The following is a 26054-nucleotide window of genomic DNA, read 5'->3' as shown; positions in this document are numbered from 1 at the left end:
TGGACAAGTAACAAGTACTTTTGGATGTGAGGGAAAAAATATGGAGTAAAAAGTTTATTTTTTCTTTAGGAATGTAAGTACTTTACACCACTGATGAAGAATAATGATGGAAGTTTGGCTGTTTTTACTGAGCCGGATCGTTTCGACTCGTTCAGTCAAAGGAACGAATCTTCGACTAATTTCATTCATTTGAGTCAGTATTGACCAGAGCACGAAGGAACACTTATCTTTCGCGAACAGTAGCACCCCAAACGATTCGTTTTCGAGTTTGTTAATCAGAGGTGTTGGAGGCCTATGTTTTGTTTCTTTTTTTTCTCTATGCATGACCTAATTTGCCTGCGCGCATATATGACAGACAGTTGTTGGTCGGGGCACATCTCCAGAGTCACCGGAGATGCCCGTTTTAATCCTGATCAATCAGAAAAATGAATCATGACTCTCGTTTCAGTAAGAGTTGTTCAAAAATAACAAATCGTCCGCGAACTGCACATCCCTAATAAAGAACTGAGGTTGTGATTGCTCTGAGCATGTGACATTTCAGGATTTTGTTGCGGCAGCAACAAATATTATACATTTTTGCTAAACATATTGAACTTCAACTGTGGAGTTTAAAAAGTGTTCTAGGTCTGCTTCTTAACGGAATTACTTTTGTTTTCACTTTGTACCTACCTACGATGCAAACTTCAAAAGTCGCTCAAGCTGATTTAACCATGCCAGGGTAAGTTTTTGCTATGTGTATTAACCAACAGCCTACTGTAATAGAGAATCATTTTGTATTTCTTGAGAGTACCTACCCCAAATGCTTCTGAAAAAATGAACTATCTTCTTTGCATAAATCGCTCTGTGACTCAGTTTTACAGTAGAATAGGCTGTATGAGATTATCATTTCCCATACAGTAGCATTCATGAATCATGTGGTGTTTAGGATCAGCTACCTGTTGCGCACTGCTTTAAATTGAATGTTCGAAGTGCAATAATGACCAATAAATTGCACGGATGGCATTTGCTTACATATCTATCCTATTGGATTCTAAGATATTGGGTGATCTCAGAAAATCGATGTTCTTCTATTCTACAATTTAGGGACGATTTTCTTGATTTTAGGCTCAAAAGAAGTGCGAAATCCTCTCCCATGGTAGTGTCCACGTTATATTCCGCTGTGTTTTGTATGTTTGTTTATTTTCCCAGTTTTTATTTATTACATTTATTTCCCTTTATAGTTTATTCGCCTAAGCATGACCTTCAACCACATACCATATTTTTCTCCGAACGTTGCTTTTTTGTGTCACCAATTAGACATAGCTCTTGCTGACACCCGGTCAACGAGGGTTGTGCGTTCGTAAATTCATCAGTTATTCTGCGCTCTGGCACACTCAGATGAAAGTGCGCTGAACTCGGAGTAGATACCCAGAGTGAATTTACGAACGCACCCTAGATAAAAACACGGGTCTGGCTATGGCCAGACACTTCTTTCCCAGTCCGCAGAAGGAAAAGAGCCACTAGGACGGTGAGGTATAAGTGGAGAGATAACAGGACAAGACCATAGGTCCTTTACTAACCATCAGCTAACCACCCTCACTAACCATAATTTGGGCTGCAAAGCTCACTGGGCAAAAGTGTTATAAATAAAAAAGGAGGTTTTTTTTAACTAACTTTGACGACTAGATGGGTATTTGTTTATTTTCTAAGCTGACATATGGAGTTGTTTTAAGATGGTAATACTATGGACCATTTAGCTATTTGATTTAGTGTTTTAGGACCCTTTTAGGTATAAAAAAATAAATACATATTTGATCAAATATTGCATTTGGTCTTTACTACTATAGCCCAGAGAAACGCATTGAATAACACATTCATAAATGTAAAAAAAGACAGTCAAAAAATTATTCATAAGAAACAAGGATTTGAAGAGATATAAGAAAAGCTCATGGGCAGGTTTTCATCAAGGATCTCTCTGTCCTTTGCTCAGTTCATCTTTCCCTTGATCCTGACTAGTCTCCCTGTCCCTGCCGCTGAAAAACATCCCAACTGTAATGACCGACGCAGGAGATGTGAAGCAGGTACGAGGAGTCAAACATTTAATCAGGAACAGACAGGTAACAAAACAGGAACAGCGTCAGCACACTGGAAAACAACAAATGACAATTAATACTGAAGCAGGGAACAAACCGGGGAACCAGACATACAGTGCCTAGCGAAAGTATTCGGCCCCCTTGAACTTTGCGACCTTTTGCCACATTTCAGGCTTCAAACATAAAGATATAAAACTGTATTTTTTTGTGAAGAATCAACAACAAGCGGGACACAAATATGAAGTGGAACGACATTTACTGGATATTTCAAACTTTTTTAACAAATCAAAAACTGAAAAATTGGGCGTGCAAAATTATTCAGCCCCTTTACTTTCAGTGCAGCAAACTCTCTCCAGAAGTTCAGTGAGGATCTCTGAATGATCCAATGTTGACCTAAATGACTAATGATGATAAATACAATCCACCTGTGTGTAATCAAGTCTCCGTATAAATGCACCTGCACTGTGATAGTCTCAGATGTCCGTTAAAAGCGCAGAGAGCATCATGAAGAACAAGGAACACACCAGGCAGGTCCGAGATACTGCTGTGAAGAAGTTTAAAGCTGGATTTGGATACAAAAAGATTTCCCAAGCTTTAAACATCCCAAGGAGCACTGTGCAAGCGATAATATTGAAATGGAAGGAGTATCAGACCACTGCAAATCTACCAAGACCTGGCCGTCCCTCTAAACTTTCAGCTCATACAAGGAGAAGACTGATCAGAGATGCAGCCAAGAGGCCCATGATCACTCTGGATGAACTGCAGAGATCTACAGCTGAGGTGGGAGACTCTGTCCATAGGACAACAATCAGTCGTATATTGCACAAATCTGGCCTTTATGGAAGAGTGGCAAGAAGAAAGCCATTTCTTAAAGAGATCCATAAAAAGTGTCGTTTAAAGTTTGCCACAAGCCACCTGGGAGACACACCAAACATGTGGAAGAAGGTGCTCTGGTCAGATGAAACCAAAATTGAACTTTTTGGCAACAATCCAAAACGTTATCTTTGGCGTAAAAGCAACACAGCTCATCACCCTGAACACACCATCCCCACTGTCAAACATGGTGGTGGCAGCATCATGGTTTGGGCCTGCTTTTCTTCAGCAGGGACAGGGAAGATGGTTAAAATTGATGGGAAGATGGATGGAGCCAAATACAGGACCATTCTGGAAGAAAACCTGATGGAGTCTGCAAAAGACCTGAGACTGGGACGGAGATTTGTCTTCAAACAAGACAATGATCCAAAACATAAAGCAAAATCTACAATGGAATGGTTCAAAAATAAACATATCCAGGTGTTAGAATGGCCAAGTCAAAGTCCAGACCTGAATCCAATCGAGAATCTGTGGAAAGAACTGAAAACTGCTGTTCACAAATGCTCTCCATCCAACCTCACTGAGCTCAAGCTGTTTTGCAAGGAGGAATGGGGAAAAAAAATCAGTCTCTCGATGTGCAAAACTGATAGAGACATACCCCAAGCAACTTACAGCTGTAATCGCAGCAAAAGGTGGCGCTACAAAGTATTAACTTAAGGGGGCTGAATAATTTTGCACGCCCAATTTTTCAGTTTTTGATTTGTTAAAAAAGTTTGAAATATCTAATAAATGTCGTTCCACTTCATGATTGTGTCCCACTTGTTGTTGATTCTTCACAAAAAAATACAGTTTTATATATTTATGTTTGAAGCCTGAAATGTGGCAAAAGGTCGCAAAGTTCAAGGGGGCCGAATACTTTCGCAAGGCACTGTATATAGGGAAGGTAATGACAGAGCAGATTGAGTCCAGGTGAGTCCAATAATCACTGATGCGCCTGACGGGGGGAAGGCAGGTGTGCGTAATGATGGTGGCAGGAGTGCGTAATGCTGGGGAGCCTGGCACCTTCGAGCGACAGGGCGGGGGAGCAGGAGCAGGCGTGACATCCACAGCACAGTGCTGGAACCACCACGCTTCACCGTAGGGACGGTGCCAGGTTTCCTCCAGACGTGACGCTTAGCAGTCAGGCCAAATAATTCAAACTTTGTTTCATCAGACCAGAGAATCTTGTTTCTCATGTTCTGAGAGTCTTTAGTTCCTTTTGGCAAACTCCAAACGGGCTGTCATGTGCCTTTTACTGTGTGCCTTTTAATGGTAGCAGGGCCCTGGTCATATATGTTCCATTCCTTATATGGCTATTCTGTCTCAGCTCTTCAAAGTGGACAGCCTAAATGCTGCTAATAATGGAAATGTAATCATAGTCATGAGTTTTGCTCCCACAAGTGCCGCAGAGATGGTTGTCCTTCTGGAAAGTTCTCCCATCTCCACAGAGAAGCTCTGTCAGAGTGACCATCGGGTTCTTGGTCACCTCCCTGACCAATGCCCTTCTCCCCCGATTGCTCAGTTCAGTCGGGCGGCCAGCTGTAGGAAGAGTCTTGGTGGTTCCAAACTTCTTCCATTTTAGAATGATGGAGGCCCCTGTGTTCTTGGGGACCTTCAATGATGAAGACATTTTTTGGTACCCTTGCCCAGATCTGTGTCTTGACACAATTCTGTCTCTGAGCTCTACGGACAATTCCTTCGACCTCATGGCTTGGTTTTTGCTCTGACATGCACTGTCAACTGTGGGACCTTATATAGAGAGGTGTGTGCCTTTCCAAATCATTTCCAATCAATTTAATTTACCACAGGTGGACTCTAAGTTGTAGAAACATCTCAAGGATGATCAATGGAAACAGGATACACCTGAGCTCAATTTCGAGTCTCATAGCAAAGGGTCTGAATACTTATGTAAATAAGGATTACCTGTTTTCTATTTTTAATAAATATGCAAATATTTCTAAAAACCTGTTTTCGCTTTGTCATTATGGGCTAAATATATATATATTTTGTTCACATATTTAACCCCTTTTTCTGGCTAGGCACAAAACTACCTTCATACTTCCATTCATTTTTTCCCCCTGGTACCGGTTAACTTCAGATGAGCCCCCTGACACTTGTGGGGGTCGTAGAGCAGTGTTCGTTAGAGTTTCCCCTATCCATAGAGTGGTCATAGTTTGTTGGCTAGACGTTTTCGTGAGAAGACCGGTTTTCGGGATGTCTCATGGTCTGACAAACATTGTTGTAGCTCGGCCACCTTTCACCACAGATGCGGAAGTGCGACATCGGCAGATGCAGTGGTTTGAAGTAGCCTATATAATGAGTCAAATAAGCACTAGGACTAAAACATAGGCATCAAATGTGAGTTGGTAGACACAATGGAGAGGTGGAAATTACTACACTTCCACGGTTGGATGTGGTCGCATCCGTACGAGATACAAATTCTAGCTGGTCGCTTCACTCAACTTTCTAGTTTTGGAGGCAGCTAAAACCATCATTTGGTCAGTGGAGTCTTGATTCCTGCATTAAAGTGTTTGCCCTGTCCCCGTTTCTCCCTGTGCACTCCGAGTATACGGAGAGAACATTTCACAATGCAATCGCACAACAAATACAGTAGGCTACAGTTGTCGTTTTGGTTTCAAGTTTCCCTTTCCTCAGTGATTAGCCACAAGTGAATTAGCCTCTGCGACAGCCTATTGGTACACAAAATATGTAAGTATATTAATCTCTGTCGAACAAAATAAATGTGCAATTCTGGAGCCCTATTTTGACAGCAACAAATGCATGCCAATCACTGGTTTAGCTATTGCACAACAAAATATCTGTATCGTGCATTCTTGCTTGGACATGTTAGACGAAGTGTTTTTAGATGAATACATTTTCTTTAAATATATAGATAACATGGGTTGATGGTAGGCCGACACTGAATTGTATTCCAGTCTCCATTTCACCTCATTTAAGACCTGATTTACTTAACCAAAGTGATATCTCAATAGGTGGTCCAGGTCAGACGTCATGGCACAAGTGGGGGGGATGGATGTGCCTTTGCTCTATTCTTTCTCAAGCAAGGGGGAGGCTGATGACATCACATTTGACCATCAGACCAAATCCTTGAATGCTCTACACCTTGTAGCTTGCAGTTGTGTCTAAAAAACACACATATTTCTTTACACTTTAGTGTATGTACTTTATAGTATTTTATACTTGGGCCATTGCTTTTCAATAGGAAAAGTAAACAGAATCAGGATTATGTTCCATGATCCCAAGGTAAATAGGCCTATGGGAGTTTTTGAAATTCTCCTGAATTGAGAATATTGGTATATCCAACAAGCAGCAAATCATCTCCAGACCTGCATAGATGAAATCGAGAAATGGTCCAACAAGTGGAGAGCACAACTAAACCCCATAAAAACCCAATTTGTACTCTCAATGTGTCGAAGTAACAACAAAATTAAAACATGTATGGACAAAACCAAAAGACAGAAAAAACTGCAAAGTTTCTGGGGGTGACATTCCAGCAAGATATGAAATATACAACACACATTCAAAACCTTGAAACGGGAGGAAAAAAATATAACCCCCCCCCCCCCCCCCAAAAAAAGCACTGTGTGGGAGGAGTGCCGGAGCAGTGCCAACTAGGCTACAGTTCTGAAAGTGTACAAGAGCTACAAATCAAATCACATTTTATTTGTCACGTGCGCCGAATACAACAGGTAGACCTTACAGTGAAATGCTTACTTACAAGCCCTTAACTGCATTGTTGGTTTAGATTTTTTTTTTTATATTACAAATAATTACGGAGCAACAATAAAATAACAGTAGCGAGGCTATATACAGGGCTTCCGGTACAGAATCAGTGTGCGGGGGAACCAGTTAGTCGAGGTAATATGTCCATGTAGGTAGAGGTAAAGTGACTATGCATGGATAATAAACAGTGAGTAGCAGCAGTGTAGAAATGGGGCGTGGGGTGAGGACAATGCAAATTGTCCGGGTAGCCATTGAATTAACTGTTCAAGAGTCTTATGGCTTGGGGGTAGAAGCTATTAAGAAGCTTTTTTGACCTAGACTTGGCGATCCGTATCAGAGAGAACAGTCTATGACTAGAATGGCTGAAGTCTTTGACAATTTTTTGGGCCTTCCTCTGACACTGCCTGGTATAGAGGTCCGGGATGGCAGGAAGCTTGGCCCCAGTGATGTACTGGGCCGTTCGCACTACCCTCTGAAGTGCCTTGTGGTCGGAGGCCGAGCAGTTGCCATACCAGGCGGTGATGCAACCAGTCAGGATGCTCTCAATATATTTTTTTGAGGATCTGAGAACCCATGCCAAATCTTTTCAGTCTCCTGAGAGGGAATAGGCATTGTCGTGCCCTCTTCACGACTGTCTTGGTGTGTTTGGACCATGATAGTTTGTTGGTGATGTGGACACCAAGGAACTTGAAGCTCTCAACCTGCTCCACTACAGCCTCGTTGATGAGAATGGGGGCGTGCTCAGTCCTCCTTTTTCTGTAGTCCACAATCTCCTTTATCTTGATCACATTGAGAGAGAGGTTGTTATCTTGGCACAACACTGCCAGGGTTGGCTCTGACCTCCTCCCTATAGACTGTCTCATAGTTGTCAGTGATCAGGCCTACCATTGTTGTGTCGTCGGCAAACTTAATGATGGTGTTGGAGTCGTGCTTGGCCATGCAGTCATGTGTGAACAGGGAGTACAGGAGGGGACTGAGCACGCACCCCTGAGGGGCCCCTGTGTTGAGGATCAGCATGGCAGATATGTTGTTACCTACCCATACCAACTGGGGCGGCCTGTCAGGATTTCCAGGATCCAGTTGCAGAGGGAGGTGTTTAGTCCCAGGGTCCTTAGCTTAGTGATGAGCTTTGAGGGCACTATAGTGTCGAACGCTGAGCTGTAATCAATGAATAGCATTCTCACATAGGTGTTCCTTTTGTCCAGGTGGGAATGCGCAGTGTGGAGTGCAATAGAGATTGCATCATCTGTGGATCTGTTGGGGTGGTGTGCAAATTGGAGTGGGTCTAGGGTTTCTGGGATAATGGTGTTGATGTGAGCCATGACCAGCCTTCATGGCTACATACATGAGTGCTACAGGTCGGTAGTCATTTAGGCAGGTTACCTTGGTGTTCTTGGGCAGAGCTATGGTGGTATGCTTGAAACATGTTGGTATTACAGACTCGGTCAGGGACAGGTTGAAAATGTCAGTCAAGACACTTCTCAGTTGGTCAACCATTGCTCGGAGTACACATCCTGGTAATCCGTCTGGCCCTGCGGCCTTGTGAATGTTGACCTGTTTAACTCACATTGGCTTGCTCACATCATCTACGGAGAGTGTGATCACACAGTCGTCCGGCACAGCTGATGCTCTCATGCATGCTTCAGTGTTGCTTGCCTCAAAGCGAACATAGAAGTTATTTCGTTAGTCTGGTAGGCTCGTGTCACTTGGCAGCTCGCGTGTCTTCCAGGACTCCTCGCCTGGACTCAAAAACAAACTGCCAGTCATACAGAACACAACAATAGAAGCAGCCTAGCTTCTCCCAAAATATATGTGGACACCCCTTCAAATTAGTGGATTCGGCAATTTCAGCCACACCCGTTGTTGACAGGTTTATAAAATCGAGCACACAGCCAAGCAATCTCTATAGACAAACATTGGCAATAGATTGGCCTTACAGAAGAGCTCAGTGACTTTCACCGAAACAGTCATAGGATGCCACCTTTCAAACAAGTTATTTAGTAATATTTTTGCCCTGCTAGAGCTGCCCCGGTCAACTGTAAGTGCTGTTATTGTGAAGTGAAGTGGTAGGCCACACAAGCTCACAGAACAGGACCACTGAGTTCTGAAGCATGTAGCACTTAAAAATTTACTGTCCTTCGTTGCAACACTCACTCCAAACTGTCTCTGGAAGCAAAGTCAGCACAAGAACTGTTCTTGGGAGCTTCATGAAATGGGTTTCGGCTGGAGTGGTGTAAAGCTCGCCTCCATTAGACTCTGCCGCAGTTGAAACTTGTTCCCTGGAGTGATGAATCACACTTCACCACCTGGCAGTCCGACGGACAAATCTGGGTTTGGCAGATGCCACGAGAATGCTACCTGCCGCAATGCATAGGGACAACTGTAAAGTTTGGTGGAGGAGGAATAATGGTCTGGGGCTGTTTTTCATGGTTTGGGCTAGGCCACTTAGTTCCAGTGAAGGGAAATCTTAACACTACAGCATACAATGACGTTCTAGACGATTCTGTGCTTTCAACTGTAAGGTTCTGAACGAACAGAGTAAAACTCAGGACAACTAGTAAAGCTCAAACCAAGTTCACCCAATGGGTCAAACAGCTGAAAAGATGTTTCCACCAGCACAAGCATTTATACCCTCAATTTTGGTGGAGACAACTCCTTGCACATCTTGACAGCCAATACATCTCTGTTGCTAGGCGGGAACTTAAGTGGTGTGTGTAATAAAACTGTATCTGACCTGACCTCAGCCCAAATTCCTCACTCCTCCCTAATCCACGGCTATTCAACTTTATGAGTGACTGCAACCAAGTGTTTGCAGTTTTCCTCTCTCAGTAACTTTCCATATCCCTAGTTATTTTTCACTCTCCATATACATTCCTTGTACATGTAATCATTAACTTCTAGAATAGCAAGTATTTCAAGCTAGAATCAAACAACTTTGTGGCAACAGTTTGGGGAAGGCCCTTTCCTGTTTCAGCAGGACAATGCCCCTGTGCACAAAGCGATGTCCATGCACAAATGGTTCGTCGAGATCGCTGTTGAAGAACTTGACTGGCCTGCACAGAGCCCTGACCTCAACCTCATCGAACACCTTTGGGATGAAATTGAACGCCGACCGTGAGCCAGGCCTTATCGCCAAACATCAGTTCCCGACCTCACTAATGCTCTTGTGGCTGAATGGAAGCAAGTCCCAGCAGTTATGTTCCAACATCTAAAGGAAAGCCTTCCCAGGACAGTGGAGGCTGTTATAGCAGCGAAGGCGGGACCAACTCCATATTAATGTCCATGATTTTGGAATGAGATGTTTGACAAGCGAGTGTCCACATACTTTTAGACATGTCATGTAGTTTCCAATATTTGCAAAAGTAGTGAATCTTAGGAGTCGATTCCGAACAGAATCGAAGCTTGACACCCAGAAATGGGACTCCCCACCACTTATGCACAAGTTTGAAAATTATTTTAGAATGCCCTGTTTTTGTTTCGTCACACACAACTGCAAGCTAATTTTTTTTACCCCTTTTTCTCCCCAATTTTGTGGTATCCAATTGTTTTTAGCTACAACTCCCATACGGGCTCGGGAGAGACGAAGGTTGAAAGTCATGCGTCCTCCGATACACAACCCAACCAAGCCGCACCAATGTGTCGGAGGAAACACTGTGCACCTGGCAACCTTGGTTGGCGCGCACTGCGCCCGGCCCGCCACAGGAGTCACTGGTGTGCGATGAGACAAGTATATCCCTACCGGTCAAACCCTCCCTAGCCCGGACGACGCTAGGCCAATTGTGCGTCGCCCCACGGACCTCCCGGTCGCGGCCGGTTACTACAGAGCCTGGGCGCGAACCCAGGGTCTCTGGTGGCACAGCCCTTAACCACTGCGCCACCCGGGAGGCCCCAGCAAGCTATTTTCTGTAATTAGCTCACCATTAACTTGTAAATAATGATCTTGTTGTAAGTTTATTTTTATGTAATAATAATTAAAAAGTTGTCGTCAGCTATGATATGGTCATTATTTGAACTGGCTAGCTAGCGAACGAGCTAGAAAATAACTAAAACATTGTTTAGACAGTTGCTTTTAGTTGCCTGGTTTGCTAGATTGACAAACTTAATTCATTTTTAAAAGTCCCATAGGGCGGCGCACAATTGGCCCAGCATCGTCCGGGTTTGGCTGGGGAAGGTCGTCATTGTAAATAAGAATTTTCTTTTTAATTGACTCGCCTAGTTAAATAATATACAGTGCCTTGCGAAAGTATTCAGCCCCCTTGAACTTTGCGACCTTTTGCCACATTTCAGGCTTCAAACATAAAGATATAAAACTGTATTTTTTTGTGAAGAATCAACAACAAGTGGGACACAATCATGAAGTGGAACGACATTTATTGGATATTTCAAACTTTTTTAACAAATCAAAAACAAAAAAATTGGGCGTGCAAAATTATTCAGCCCCTTTACTTTCAGTGCAGAAAACTCTCTCCAGAAGTTCAGTGAGGATCTCTGAATGATCCAATGTTGACCTAAATGACTAATGATGATAAATACAATCCACCTGTGTGTAATCAAGTCTCCGTATAAATGCACCTGCACTGTGATAGTCTCAGAGGTCCGTTAAAAGCGCAGAGAGCATCCTGAAGAACAAGGAACATACCAGGCAGGTCCGAGATACTGTTGTGAAGAAGTTTGGATACGAAAAGATTTCCCAAGCTTTAAACATCCCAAGGAGCACTGTGCAAGCGATAATATTGAAATGGAAGGAGTATCAGACCACTGCAAATCTACCAAGACCTGGCCGTCCCTCTAAACTTTCAGCTCATTCAAGGAGAAGACTGATCAGAGATGCAGCCAAGAGGCCCATGATCACTCTGGATGAACTGCAGAGATCTACAGCTGAGGTGGGAGACTCTGTCCATAGGACAACAATCAGTCGTATATTGCACAAATCTGGCCTTTATGGAAGAGTGGCAAGAAGAAAGCCATTTCTTAAAGAGATCCATAAAAAGTGTTGTTTAAAGTTTGCCACAAGCCACCTGGGAGACACACCAAACATGTGGAAGAAGGTGCTCTGGTCAGATGAAACCAAAATGGAACTTTTTGGCAACAATGCAAAACGTTATGTTTGGCGTAAAAGCAACACAGCTGAACACACCATCCCCACTGTCAAACATGGTGGTGGCAGCATCATGGTTTGGGCCTGCTTTTCTTCAGCAGGGACAGGGAAGATGGTTAAAATTGATGGGAAGATGGATGGAGCCAAATACAGGACCATTCTGGAAGAAAACCTGATGGAGTCTGCAAAAGACCTGAGACTGGGACGGAGATTTGTCTTCCAACAAGACAATGATCCAAAACATAAAGCAAAATCTACAATGGAATGGTTCAAAAATAAACATATCCAGGTATTAGAATGGCCAAGTCAAAGTCCAGACCTGAATCCAATCGAGAATCTGTGGAAAGAACTGAAAACTGCTGTTCACAAATGCTCTCCATCCAACCTCACTGAGCTCGAGCTGTTTTGCAAGGAGGAATGGGAAATAATGTCTTATTATTAGAGAAGTATTACGCATAGTGAATAATGTTATTCATATGAAACAAATGTAATTTCTCAAGAACATTCAAATTTCCATGGCAGCCTTGTTCTCCTTTGAAATGTTATTTATTTTTTCAAGTAGATAACATGGATAACAATGTAAATGTTGTACCTTTTATAATCAGTGATAAATTATGTATGACATCTCTTTCATAAATGTCAGCAATATTCTCTTCATAAGCATTGTTCACTTAAACAGTTACTCTCTCTCTCTCAACAGTGAGGAGTCTAGCCAAGAAAAAGGAGGCAGATGCTGAAGACGTGCCTAATTTCTTCTGCTGCTTTCCAGGACACACAAGAAAGAGGCTGCATAGTAAGTCACCAGGAAGATAGAACGTTTTACCCTTCTTCCAAAAGTGTGGAGTCTACTGGCTAAGAAGGAGGCACATAGCTGGAGTCTTGACTCATCTCCACTTCTGCTTTCCAGGACACACAGGGGATATACTGTGTCACAAAGAAGGCTGCAGATGACATGGACAAGAGGCTGAACCCCAAAACAATGGAGGATTTTAAACTAATTCTCCTAATTTAAGCTATTTTCCCACTGATCTGAAGCTCCTGCGACAAAGTGGGCCCATGCCATGTTGAGGAGACAGAGAACTGGCTCTCTTCTGAACGCTTTGCTGTGGTTTCTCTTCTTCATTGCCATGACAATGAAACAGGCTTATGGACAATCCATTAGCAGTTCAGAAATTCACCAAATTGTGAAAACATTTATTAAGGAGGAAGTTCACAGGATGGTATCAAGATGTTTTCAGTATAAAAAAAAAAATCATATTACCTCATGAAATATACGCTGAGTGTACAAAATATTAGGAACACCTTCCTAATCTTGAGTGGGGCCATTTTCGGCCCTCAGAACAGCCGCAATTTGTCTGTGCATGGACTCTACAAGGTGTCGAAAGTGTTCCACAGGGATGCTGGCCCATGTTGACTCCAATGCTTCCCACAGTTGTGTCAAGTTGGCTGGATGTCCTTTGGGTGGTGGACCATTCTTGATACACGTGGGAAACTGTTGAGCGTGAAAAACCCGACCTCGTTGCAAGTTGACACACTCAAACCGGTGCGGCTGGAGCCTACTACACTGATTGAAGTGTATTTAACAAGTGACATCAATAAGGGATCATAGCTTTCACCTGGATCCACAGAGTCAGTCTTTGTCATGGAAAGAGCAGGTGTTCCTAATGTTATGTACACTCAGTGTATGATGGAATACATTGAAGTCACTGTACAATCAACAGCTATCTGTTACAGCACTAATTTTCAATACTTTTTGACTGTTTGTTTTTATGTTTACATTATCTGTGTTGTAGCCTGTTATTTTCTGTCATACCAGGAATCATTTGATTGCAGACTGTACACCCCAACTTTAGCTGATTATAAGGTATGTGGTTTCTTTTCATGTGTTATTTCTGCATACCTAATACAGTCGCTAGTGAAAGCCTACACACCCCTTGCACAGTCTTCACATTTTTTTCTGTCTTAAAATTGTATCTAAAAAGGTATTCAACTGGATTTTTTCCTACAGATTTACACAACCCACTCCACATTTTCAAAGTGTAAGAAAATTATAGAAAATTTCCCAAATGAATTAATCATTAAAAAATATATATGTATTGATTGCGTATGTCTTCACATCCCAGAGTTAATAATTGGTGGAAGCACCATTGGCAGCCATTACAGCATTGAATAATTTAGAATAGAATTCAATTAACCATGCACAACTCTTAGGGCAACATATCTCCATTGTTTTTGTCCAAATTACTCCAGATAATATAAATACATTTGGTTGGGAATTGTTGACGGACAGCTGTACTCAAACCTTTTCTCAGATTTTCAAGACAATTTAAGCCAGGTCTGAGACTAAACCAATCATAAACACTCAACACCTATTGGCGTGTCTTTGGTATGAACAATCATGCCCATACCACGATGCTGCCATCATAATACTTGAAAATACAGAGGATCAACAATATTGCATTCACTTTAACATTACTGGCCTGTATGACAAACTGAAAAGGAGGAAGCCTGTGTTAAAAAATACACTCAAAATCATCCATTCTGGTTTGCAACAAGGTCGTTAGGTAACACTGCAAGACAACTGTCGTGGAAATTCCATACTGAGAGAGACTTGGTCATTTCTTCAAACATCTTTATTTAATATTGATTAATTATTGCAGTAATGAAGCCGTCAATCCAACAGTCTTGACTGTCAGACTGAGTGCTTAACTTTTACAGAAATGCAGAGTTGTGTATATATAGTAGACCTAAAAATGCATTCATGGCTTCACCCTTCCCATGCAGACTAAGGGCCATCATAAGCCACTCTGGGTTCATCTCCTGGTCATCTGACTCTGGTGTTATTATTAACCCCACCTTGTCTTAGTTTCCCAGATGCCAGGATAATTAGGAATACTGAGGCCTTTGTTCTGCTCCTCCAGGCTCTCTCTATCTCGGCTAAACATACACCATATCTTTTCTTAATCGGCTTAATCAGACCGGAGACATATGTCTCACATGCACCACTAATCCTAGAATGAAATGTAGCTGTTTGGTTTTATATCACAGAGACATCAATCAATTGTCAGCTTCAAGCTATCTCTAGTAAAACCCATGTCCTCGAGGACCAGACTAGCTGCAGGAAGCTAGAGTGGACACCATAAAACTCAGCCTTAGCAGGCCAGTCTTTACTCTTAGTTAAATATATAATCGTTAGCTATTAATATCAAACAAAATCAGGTAAGTATGTAATTGTTCTATCCCACAACACAGAAAATAACTTTTGGGCCTGAGTTAAAAATGATAGTTTTGGGTCAAATCCAATACAACACAACAAAGAGTGAACCCTATGTATTGTAGTGGCAGCATCATGTTATTGGTATGCTTATCACCGGCAAGGACTGGGGAGTTTGTCAGGATCAAAATAAATATGAATGAATCAAAGACCAGGTAAAAAGTTAAAGGAAAGCCCGCCGCAGATGTCTGAATACCTAACCCTGGGATAGTTTCATTTTTCAGTGGGTCAATTACTCAAATTGTCGGCATCAAGTAATTGTCTCTGGCCCCTTTAGGGGGAGTGAGCTCTACAGCAGAGTCTCACAACTCAATCGCTGGTTGAAAACAGTTTTCTGCCCCTCCCGAAAGATAGAATTTGTAGATAATTGGCCCTCCTCCTGGTCTGCTGATGAGTGACGGACTCAATCCTAGCTGGAGGGGTGCTCTCATCTTATCTATCAGCATAGACAGGGCTCTAAGCTTAGTGGAGTCAGCCACTAGCACAGTCAGTGTAGTCAGCTCAGTTATCTCCTTTGAGACTGTCTGTGCCTCGATCTAGGTTGAGCAAAATTAAACATAGCGGTGTTTGCCTTAGCAAACTCACTGGAATAAAGACCTCCTCCATTCCTGTCATTATTAAAATAGATTGTTTTTATTTAATTTATTTAACGAGGTAGGCTAGTTGAGAACAAGTTCTCATTTACAAATGCGACCTGGCAAAGATAAAGCAAATCAGTTCGACACATACAACAACAGAGTTAAACATGGAATAAACAAACATACAGTCAATAATACAGTAGAAAAATTATATATACACTGTGTGCAAATGAGGTAGGATAAGGAAGGTAAGGCAATAAATAGGCCATGGTGGCGAAGTAATTACAATATAGCAATTAAACACTGGGATGGTAGATGTGCAGAAGATGAGCGTGCAAGTAGAGATACTGGGGTGCAAAGGAGCAAGATAAATACATAAATACAGTATGAGGATGAGGTAGTTGGATGGGCTATTTACAGATGGGCTATGTACAGGTGCAGTGATCTGTGAGCTGCTCTGACAGCTGGTGCTTAAAGCTAGCGAGGGAGATATGAGTCTCCAGCTTCAGTGATTTTTGCAGTTCATTCTAGTCAGTGGCAGCAGAGAACTAGAAGGAAAGGCGGCCAAAGGAAGAATTGGCTTTGGGGGTGACCAGTGAGATATACCTGCTGGAGCGCATGCTACGGGTGGGGGCTGCTATGTGACCAGTGAGCTGAGATAAGTCGGGGCTTTACCTAGCAGAGACTTGTAGATGACCTGGAGCCAGTGGGTTAGGCAGCGAGTATGAACCGAGGACCAGCCAACGAGAGCATACAGGTCGCAGTGGTGGGTAGTATATGGGGCTTTGGTGACAAACTGATGGCACTGTGATAGCCTGCATCCAAATTGTTGAGTAGAGTGTTGGAGGCTATTTTGTAAATGACATCACCGAAGTTGAGAATGGGTAGGATGGTCAGTTTTACGAGGGTATGTTTGGCAGCATGAGTGAAGGATGCTTTGTTGTGAAATAGGAAGCCAATTCTAGATTTAATTTTGGATTGGAGATGCTTAATGTGAGTCTGGAAGGAGAGTTTACAGTCTAACCAGACATTTAGGTCTTTGTAGAGTAGTGATGCTGGATGGCGGGCAGGTGCCGGCAGCGATCGGTTGAAGAGCATGCGTTTAGTTTTACTTGCATTTAAGAGAAGTTGGAGGCCACGGAAGGAGAGTTGTATGGCATCGAAGCTTGTCTGGAGGTTAGTTAATAACACAGTGTCCAAAGAAGGGCCAGAGGTATACAGAATGGTGTCATCTGCGTAGAGGTGGATCAGAGAATCAACAGCAGCAAGAGCGACATCATTGATGTATACAGAGAAGAGAGTCGGCCCGAGAATTGAACCCTGTGGTACTCCCATAGAGACTGCCAGAGGTCCGGAACACAGGCCCGCCGATTTGACACACTGAACTTTATCAGAGAAGTAGTTGGTGAATCAGACGAGACAATCGTTTGAGAAACCAAGGCTGTTGAGTCTGCCGATAAGAATGTGGTGATTGACAGAGTCGAAAGCCTTGGCTAGGTTGATGAATACGACTGCACAGTAATGTCTCTTATCGATGGCGGTTATGATATCATTTAGGACCTTGAGCGTGGCTGAGGTGCACCCATGACCAGCTCCGAAACCAGATTGCATAGGTACGGTGGATTCAAAATGGTCGGTAATCTGTTTGATAACTTGGCTTTCGATGACCTTAGAAAGGCAGGGTAGGATAGATATAGGTCTGTGTCAGTTTGGGTCTAGACTGTCTCCCCCTTTGAAGAGGGGGATGACCGTGGTAGCTTTCCAATCTTTGGGAATCTCAGACGATACGAGAGGTTGAACAGGCTAGAAATAGGGGTTGCAACAATTTCGGCAGATCATTTTAGAAAGAGAGGGTCCAGATTGTCTAGCCCGGCTGATTTGTAGGGATCCAGATTTTGCCACTCTTTCAGAACATCAGCTATCTGGATTTGGGTGAAGGAGAAATGGGGGAGACTTGGGTGAGTTGCTGTGAGGGGTGTAGGGCTGTTGATCGGGGTAGGAGTAGCTAGGTGGAAAGCATGGCCAGCCGTAGAAAAACGCTTATTGAAATTCTCAATTATAGTGAATTTAAATTGGTGGTGACAGTGTTTCCTAGCCTCAGTGCAGTGGGCAGCTGGGAGGAGGTCCTCTTACTCTCCATGGACTTTACAGTGTCCCAGAATGTTTTTGAGTTTGTGCTACAGGATGCAAATTTCTGCTTGAAAAAAGCTAGCATTAACTTCCTAACTGCCTGTGTATATTGGTTCCGTATGTCCCTGAAAAGTTGCATATAACAGGGGCTAATCGATGCTAATGCAGAACGCCACAGGGTTTTTTTTGTGCTGGTCAAGGGCAGTCAGGTCTGGAGAGAACCAAGGGCTATATCTGTTCCTGGTTCTACATTTTTTGAATGGGGCATGCTTATTTAAGCTGTTGAGGAAGGCACTTTTAAAGAATAACCAGGCATCCTCTACTGACGGGATGAGGTCAATATCCTTCCTGGATACCCGGGCCAGGTCGATTAGAAAGGCCTGCTCGCTGAAGTGTTTTAGGGAGCGTTTGACAGTGATGGGGGTGGTCGTTTGACCACAGACCCATTACGGATGCAGGCAATGAGGCAGTGATTGCTGAGATCTTGGTTGAAAACAGCATAGGTGTATTTGGAGGGCAAGTTGGTTAGGATGATATCTATGAGGGCGCCTGTGTTTACGGATTTGGGGTTGTAACTGGGTGGGTTCATTGATAATTTGTGTGAGATTGAGGGCATCAAGCTTAGATTGTAGGATGGCCAGGGTGTTAAGCATGTCCCAGTTTAGGTCACCTAGCAGCACAAGCTCTGAAGATTGCCCCCCATCAATCTATTCACATATGGTGTCCAGGGCACAGTTGGGGGCAGACGGTGGTCTATAGCAAGCGCCAAAGGTGAGAGACTTGTTTCTGGGAAGGTGGATTTTTCAAAGTAGAAGCTCGAATTGTTTGGGTACAGACCTGGATAGTTGGCCTGCAGAGTTCTGTCTATCTCTGCAGTAGATTGCAACACCGCCCCCTTTGGCAGTTCTATCTTGTCGGAAAATGTTATAGTTAGGGATGGAAATTTCAGGATTTTTGGTGGTCTTCCTAAGCCAGGATTCAAATACGGCTAGGACATCCGGGTTGGCTTGTGATAAAGCAGTGAATAAAACAAACTTAGGGCGGAGGCTTCTAATGTTAACATGCATGAAACCATTGTGATATCTCACATCTCAAAATAGGGCTACTTAATGTTTGATACCTCACGTACAAGGCAGTCTTAGTCAATGAACTAATCACTGATCATAATCTTGATGTGATTGGTCTGACTGAAACATGGCTCAAGCCTGATTAATTTACTGTGTTAAATGAGGCCTCTCCAGGTTACACTAGTGACCATATCCCCTGTGCATCCCGCAAAGGAAAAGGTGTTGCTAACATTTACGACAGCAAATTGCAATAATAAAAAAAGACTGCATTTTCATCTTTTGAGCTTTTATGCACCTTACTCAATTATTTTTTATAACTACTGTTTACAGGCCTCCTGGGCCTTATACAGTGTTCCTCACTGAGTTCCTATCAGACCTGGTAGTCATGGCAGATAATATTCACATTTTAGATGACTTTAATATTCACATGGAAAAGTCCACAGACCCACTCCAAAAGGCTTTCGGAGACATCATCGACTTAGTGGGTCTCCGGACCTACTCATTGCCACAGTCCTACCCTGGATCTAGTTTTAACCCATGAAATAAATATTTTAGATCTAAATGTTTTTCCTCATAATCCTTGACTATCAGACCGCCATCTTATTACGTTTGCAATCGCAGCAAATAATCTGCTCAAACCCCAACTAAGTATCATCAAAAGCCGTGCTATATATTATTGGACAACTCAAAGATTCCTTAATGCCATTCCAGACTCCCTCCACCTACCCAAGGACATTGGAGTACAAAAACCACCTAACTGGGATCTAAATCTAACCTTGCGTGATACCCTAAATGCAGTCACACCCCTATAAACAAAAAATATTTGTCACAAGAAATGTTCTCCCCGGTATACAGAAAACATCCGAGCCCTAAAGCAAGCTTCCAGAAAATTGGAACGGAAATGGCGCTCCACCAAACTGGAAGTCTTCCGATTAGCTTGGAAAGACAGTACAGTGCAATATCAAAGAGCCCTCACTTGTGCTTGATCATCCTATTTTTCCAACCTACTTGAGGAGAATAAGAACAATCCCACATTTCTTTTTGATACTGTCGCAAAGCTAACTAAAAAGCAGCATTCCCCAAGAGAGGATGGCTTTCACTTCAGCAGTGATGAATTAATTAACTTCTTCGAAGAAAAGATCATGATCATTAGAAAGCAAATTACGGACTCCTTTTTCAATCTGCGTATTTCTCCAAAACTCACTAAAAGTGGCAGTCATAAAGCCTCTCTTGAAAAAGCCAAACCTTTGAACCGGAAAATGTAAAAAACAATCGGCCTATATCGAATCTCCTATTCCTCTCAAACATTTTAGAAGAAAATTTGCATAGCAACTCACTGCATTCCTGAAGACAAATAATGTAAACGGGACGACACACATTTAGATGAAACATGATGAAGCTCCAAAATTGCCTACCCTAGAAGCCTGTTTCAGACATACAGTTGGGCAAAAAAGTATTTAGTCAGCCACCAAATGTGCAAGTTCTCCCACTTACAAAGATGAGTGGCCTCCCGGGTGGCGCTGTGGTTAAGGGTGCTGTACTGCAGCACCAGCTGTGCCAACAGAGACTCTGGGTTCATGCCCAGGCTCTGTCGTAACCGGTCGCGAGGTCCGTGGGGCGACGCACAATTGGCCTAGCGTCGTCCGGGTTAGGGAGGGCTTGGCCGGTAGGGATGTCCTTGTCTCATCGCGCACCAGCGACTCCTGTGGTGGGCCGGGCGCAGTGCGCGCTAACCAAGGTTGCCAGGTGCACGGTGTTTCCTCCAACACATTGGTGCGACTGGCTTCCGGGTTGGATGCGCGCTGTGTAAAGAAGCAGTGCGGCTTGGTTGGGTTGTGTATCGGAGGACGCATGACTTTCAACTTTCGTTTCTCCCGGGCCCGTACGGGAGTTGTAGCGATGAGACAAGATAGTAGCTACCAAAAACAATTGGATATCACGAAATTGGGGAGAAAAAGGGGTAACAAAAAAAATAATAATAAAAAAAAAAAAAAGATGAGAGAGGCCTGTAATTTTCATCATAGGTACACTTCAACTATGACAGACAAAATGAGGATTTTTAATGAATTTATTTGCAAATTATGGTGGAAAATAAGTATTTGGTCAATAACAAAAGTTTATCTCAATACTTTGTTAAATACCCTTTGTTGGCAATGACAGAGGTCAAATGTTTTCTGTAAGTCTTCACAAGGTTTTCACAAACTGTTGTTGGTATTTTGGCCCATTCCTCCATGCAGATTTCCTCTAGAGCAGTGATGTTTTGGGGCTGTTGCTGGGCAACACAGACTCAACTCCCTCCAAAGATTTTCATTGGGGTTGAGATCTGGAGACTGGCTAGGCCACTCCAGGACCTTGAAACGGGGTGTGTCAGTTCTGCCCACAAATAAAGGGATCGGGAGACAGGCGCAGGGTTTTCATTTCCCTAAGTTACAGAGTGCCATGTAAAGGCACGGGGATGAACACCAAACAAACATGTATACAAAACACAGGGTTAAGCCCCAAACAAAAGAGCGAGGAGTACCTCGAATAAATACACAAGTGCAAAATAATACCACACAGGAAGAGACCTGCAATCATCTGCCTCAATACACGTGGCACAAAAGCCAAGCCAAAACAACAAGGCACAGGTACTCACATGACCAACAGACATTGGAACAATAATCGACAGCCCAATGGAGAAGCAAAGGGCACGTTTATACAAACACAATCAGTGAGGAATTGAAACCAGGTGTGCATAATGACACAGTTCAGTGCAGGCTAGAAGGCAGGTCACCGGAAATGGTGAACAGAATGAGCAGCAGTGCCAGGCCATGACAGGGTGTGAATACTTTCTGAAGGCACTGTATGTTGCCCCATGAGCTGTACGAAGCTGGTAGAATCTTATTCAGAATTATTCACGGCTGTAGTGGCTGCCAAAGTTGCTTCCATCAAGTATTAACTCTGGGTGTAAAAGACATACGCAATCAAGACATCTTTGTTTTTTTTTAATGATTAATTAATTTGGGAAATGTTCTATAATTTTATTTCACTTTGAAAATGTGGAGTAGGTTGTGTAAATCTGTAGGGGAAAATCCAGTTGAATTTTAAGGCAGCACAATGTGAAGACTGTGCAAGGGGTGTGAAGGCTTTCACAATGGCACTGTATAGCACAAAGTTATGGAGATATAGTAAATGACACTCACTGCGCTGAAGGTTAGACAGTTAGACACAATATTGAATTATAATTGTTGGAATTTTTCATCCTGGGTTAGTTAACTGAACTGTTTTGTCCATGCACATACCTGATTATTTATTTTCATTTACATAATTGGCTTATAACTCAAAGCATTTTACATTACATGAAGGTAACTCTCGTCTCTCACCACCAAAGAAAGATACATATTTGGATCTGTTAAATCTCATCTGGATTCTTTCAGATGTTTTACATCCATTGTTTGAGTTTCATGTTATCTCCCCATCTCCTCAGCAGAAATGTCCCAGGTCCACACTCACATGCTTTACGACAGAAGTAAAAGTCCTGATGTTAGAATATGGGAAACGTTCTTCATCCTTACACCAGAAAAGACTCACCAAACGACTGACTAAATTGATGTCCTTGATAAAACAGGTGAGCCAATCAGTGTGAGGGAGACACAGGCCAGCTGCATTTGAGGTGCATTGGGATGTTTTTGATTCTACCTTTGGCTGTCCGAGTATAGTTTAATTCCAGCTACAGAGCATATTGTTGTCTAGGTGAAAATGATGGAGAGAGTCTGAATAGCTGATTTGTTACTGTTTGCTTATACTACTGTTATTCTCAGACAGTTCTCACACATTTGTTTAACATTTTCCATCTGTGTTTATAAGAGCAACATAAGCCTCATGTCACCATTGACTAATAGCATGGTTATTTTAAAATAAAAAACTATCTCAATGGAATAGTTTAGAAATTCCAGCGCTAATAAGGCTGCGTTTACACAGGCAGTCCAATTCTGATCTTTTGCCCATTATTGGCAAAATAGCTGGTCGGATTGTTCAAAAGACCAATTAGCACTGGGATTCAAACCGACAAGCCTCCGGTTGTAGGCCCCTTTCTCTAATAAATATACTAATCAACTGAAATTCCAAACTTTGAACAAGCATACAGTGCATTCAGAAAGTATTCAGACCCATTGACTTTTCCCATATTTTAGTTACATTACAGCCTTATTCTAAAATGGATTAAAGAAAAGGTTTTCTATGCCCCATAATGACAAAGCGAAAACAGATTTTTTTTAAAAATGTATGCCAATTTATTAAAGGTAAAAAACTGAAATACCTTATTTACAAAAGTATTCAGACCCTTTTCTATGAGCCTCGAAATTGAGCTCAGATGCATCCTGTTTCCATTTATCATCATTGATCATGTTTCTACAACTTTAATGGGGTCCACCTGTGGTAAATATAATTGATTTGACAGTGCATGGCAGGGCAAAAACTAAGCCATGAGGTCAAAGGAATTGTCCGTAGAGCTTCGAGACAGGATTGTATCGAGGCACACATCTGGGGAACGATACCAAAACATTTCTGCAGTATTGAAGGTCCCCAAGAACACAGTGGCCTCCATCATTCTTAAATGGAAGAAGTTTGGAACCTCCAAGACTCTTCCTACAGCTGGCCGCCCGGCCAAACTGGGCAATTGGGAGAATGGCCTTGGTCAGGGAGGTGACCAAGAACCCGATGCTCACTCTGACAGAGCTTCACAGTTCGTCTGTGGAGATGGGAGAACCTTCCAGAAGGACAACCATCTCTGCAGCACTCCAGCAATCAGGCCCTTATGGTAGAGTGGCCAGACGGAAGCCACTCCTCAGTAAAAGGCTTATGACATTCCGCTTGGAGTTTGCCAAAGAGCACCTAAAGGCTCACAGACCATGAGAAACAAGAAGCATCGAGGCTTTAGTCGCTGCCAAAGGTTCTTCAACAAAGTACTGAGTAAAGGGTCTGAATACATGTACATTTGATTATTCAGTTTTGTATTTTTTATAAATGTGCACATACACATACTGTTTTTGCTTTGTCATTTACATATTGTGTTTAGATTGATGAGGAGAAACAAAACAATCAATTTTAGAATGAGGCTGTAACGTAACAAAATGTGGAAAAAGTCAAGGGGTCTGAACACTTTCCGAATGCACTGTATACCCTGTCCCGTTTGATCTACTGTCATGGCATTTTAATTTTGTACATATATGCAGCCCCTAATGAGCAACAAGTTTCCCACGAGGACCTATGCCTATGAAATTTTCCACAAATTATACTTTTTGTCCCACATCAAACTTTGAACAAGCATATCTCCTGCCCGTTTGATCTGCAGCCCATGTAATTTTGTATATACAGTACCAGTCGAAAGTTTGGACACACCTAATCGTTCCAGGGTTTTTATTTATTTGTACTATTTTTTACATTGTAGAATAATAGTGGAGACATCAAAACTATGAAATAACACATATGGAATCATATAGTAACCATAAAAGTCCATGTAGCAACTCTTTGCATTCTCTTGGCATTCTCTCAACCAGCTTCTCCTGGAATGCTTTTCCCACATATGCTGAGTACTTGTTGGCTGCTTTTGCTTTGAAAAATATAAAATATATTTTAATATTTAATATATTTGTTTAACACTTTTTTGGTTACTACATGATTCCATATGTGTTATTTCATAGTTTTGATGTCTTCACTATTATTCTACAATGTATAAAGTTTAACAAATAAAGAAAAACCCTTGAATGAGTAGGTGTGTCCAAACGTTTGACTGGTACTGTACCTGGATGTTTGTTTCCCATATTTGTTACCAGAAATGCCTATTAAACTCTGCCTATTAGATTTTCCGCAAATTATACTTTTTTTTCAATACAATACAATTTTTGTCATAAAATGCTGCTGCTCTTCCTTCCTATATGATTTGATGACACTACATAACCGCCTGATCTTTTGTCACCAAACTTTGCGCAATGATTGACCACATGGCGGCTTAAATGTGGCTATGGTGTTCTTGACCCCCTGGAATTGCTGCTTGTAGCTATATTTTTTCATAACTGACATTCAGATTTAGACCAAAAAAGTTAAGCATAACACCACTTCACAAAAAGCTTTGATGACATATCTGCCTGTTCAATAAACTAAGTTCAAATCGCACTTCTTTTCATTGTTGACTCAAGTATGAAGTTGGCAACCTTGGTTAATGGTTAAAAAGTCTGACCAAAAAATGTCATGGCTGGCGTTTAAGCAAATTAACATAAATGTGCCTGCATTAGATATTCTCAACATAGTATTTTTTTGCGCATACTTGATAATCATTTAAGGTGAGTATTCAAACAGTGAAATAATTTTAACTGCCCCTAGTAGCGTCTTACATGCGTACTGTAGAGACCATTTGCATAAGTGTAAATAATAGACACTGGTAGATCGATGTGAATATTTAACTGTCAATTCATTGACATCGACCATTATGTTACTATCAGTGTCGTCTGATCTCACTGGCTCTCTCTCTTTCTGTGTTTTCTAACTAGAACTTAAAATAGTAGCATTATTGCATTATTATAATATTAAAATAAGGATTTCTCTGTCTTTCTGTCTTTCTCTCACTTGCTGTATCATAGAGCCTCTCTTTTTTGACTATGTATACCTATGTTGTGAGTCTTTTCCTCTTTGTATTGCAGAAGGATGGTGCCAACTGTCCACACTGTGAGGTCCACAGAGAACAGGCAGCAAATGATTTCTTAACAACATTACTAGGGATTCTGGAGTGGATGAACAATCAGGGGTCTCAGTTGCCAGACAGCCACTGAGATGTACACACCCATAGCCAGGGACATCCAAGGACTCACATAAGAGCAGAAAGCTACCTGAACAATTGCTAGATGTAGCAAAATACTATATACACTACCAAGTTTGGGGTCACTTAGAAATATCCTTGTTTTTGAAAGAAAAGCACTTTTTTTGTCCGTTAATATAACATCAAATTGGTCAGAAATACAGTGTAGACATTGTTAATGTTAATGTGCATATTTGTAAACAACAGCTGGTGCACAAAATCTAAGGAAGTCTCTAGATTTTACTCACCTGAAGTAGAGTATCTTATGATAAACTGCAGACCACACTATTTGCCAAGAAAGTTTTCATCTTTACTTTTCGTGGTTGTTTATTTACCACCACAGATGGATGCTGGCACAAAGACCGCACTCAGTCAGCTGTATCAGGAAATAAGCAAACAGGAAACCG

At 42.1% G+C, this 26054-nt stretch overlaps 1 protein-coding gene across 1 annotated transcript; it reads left to right on the top strand.

Annotated features, from left to right (window-relative positions):
* Positions 1-26054, top strand: LOC110503624. Its single transcript, XM_036962039.1, has 6 exons — positions 1-718; positions 12467-12559; positions 12674-12986; positions 13583-13630; positions 22285-22422; positions 25493-26054. Exons 3-6 carry the CDS (start codon positions 12828-12830, stop codon positions 25619-25621), a joined length of 474 nt encoding a protein of 157 aa, XP_036817934.1. The 5' UTR covers positions 1-718; positions 12467-12559; positions 12674-12827; the 3' UTR covers positions 25622-26054.

The sequence above is a fragment of the Oncorhynchus mykiss genome, chromosome 24 (assembly GCF_013265735.2).
Source record: "Oncorhynchus mykiss isolate Arlee chromosome 24, USDA_OmykA_1.1, whole genome shotgun sequence".
NCBI classification, from domain to species: domain Eukaryota; kingdom Metazoa; phylum Chordata; class Actinopteri; order Salmoniformes; family Salmonidae; genus Oncorhynchus; species Oncorhynchus mykiss.
The sequence above is the reverse complement of the archived record's forward strand: the minus strand, read 5'-3'. Positions and strand labels throughout refer to the sequence as shown.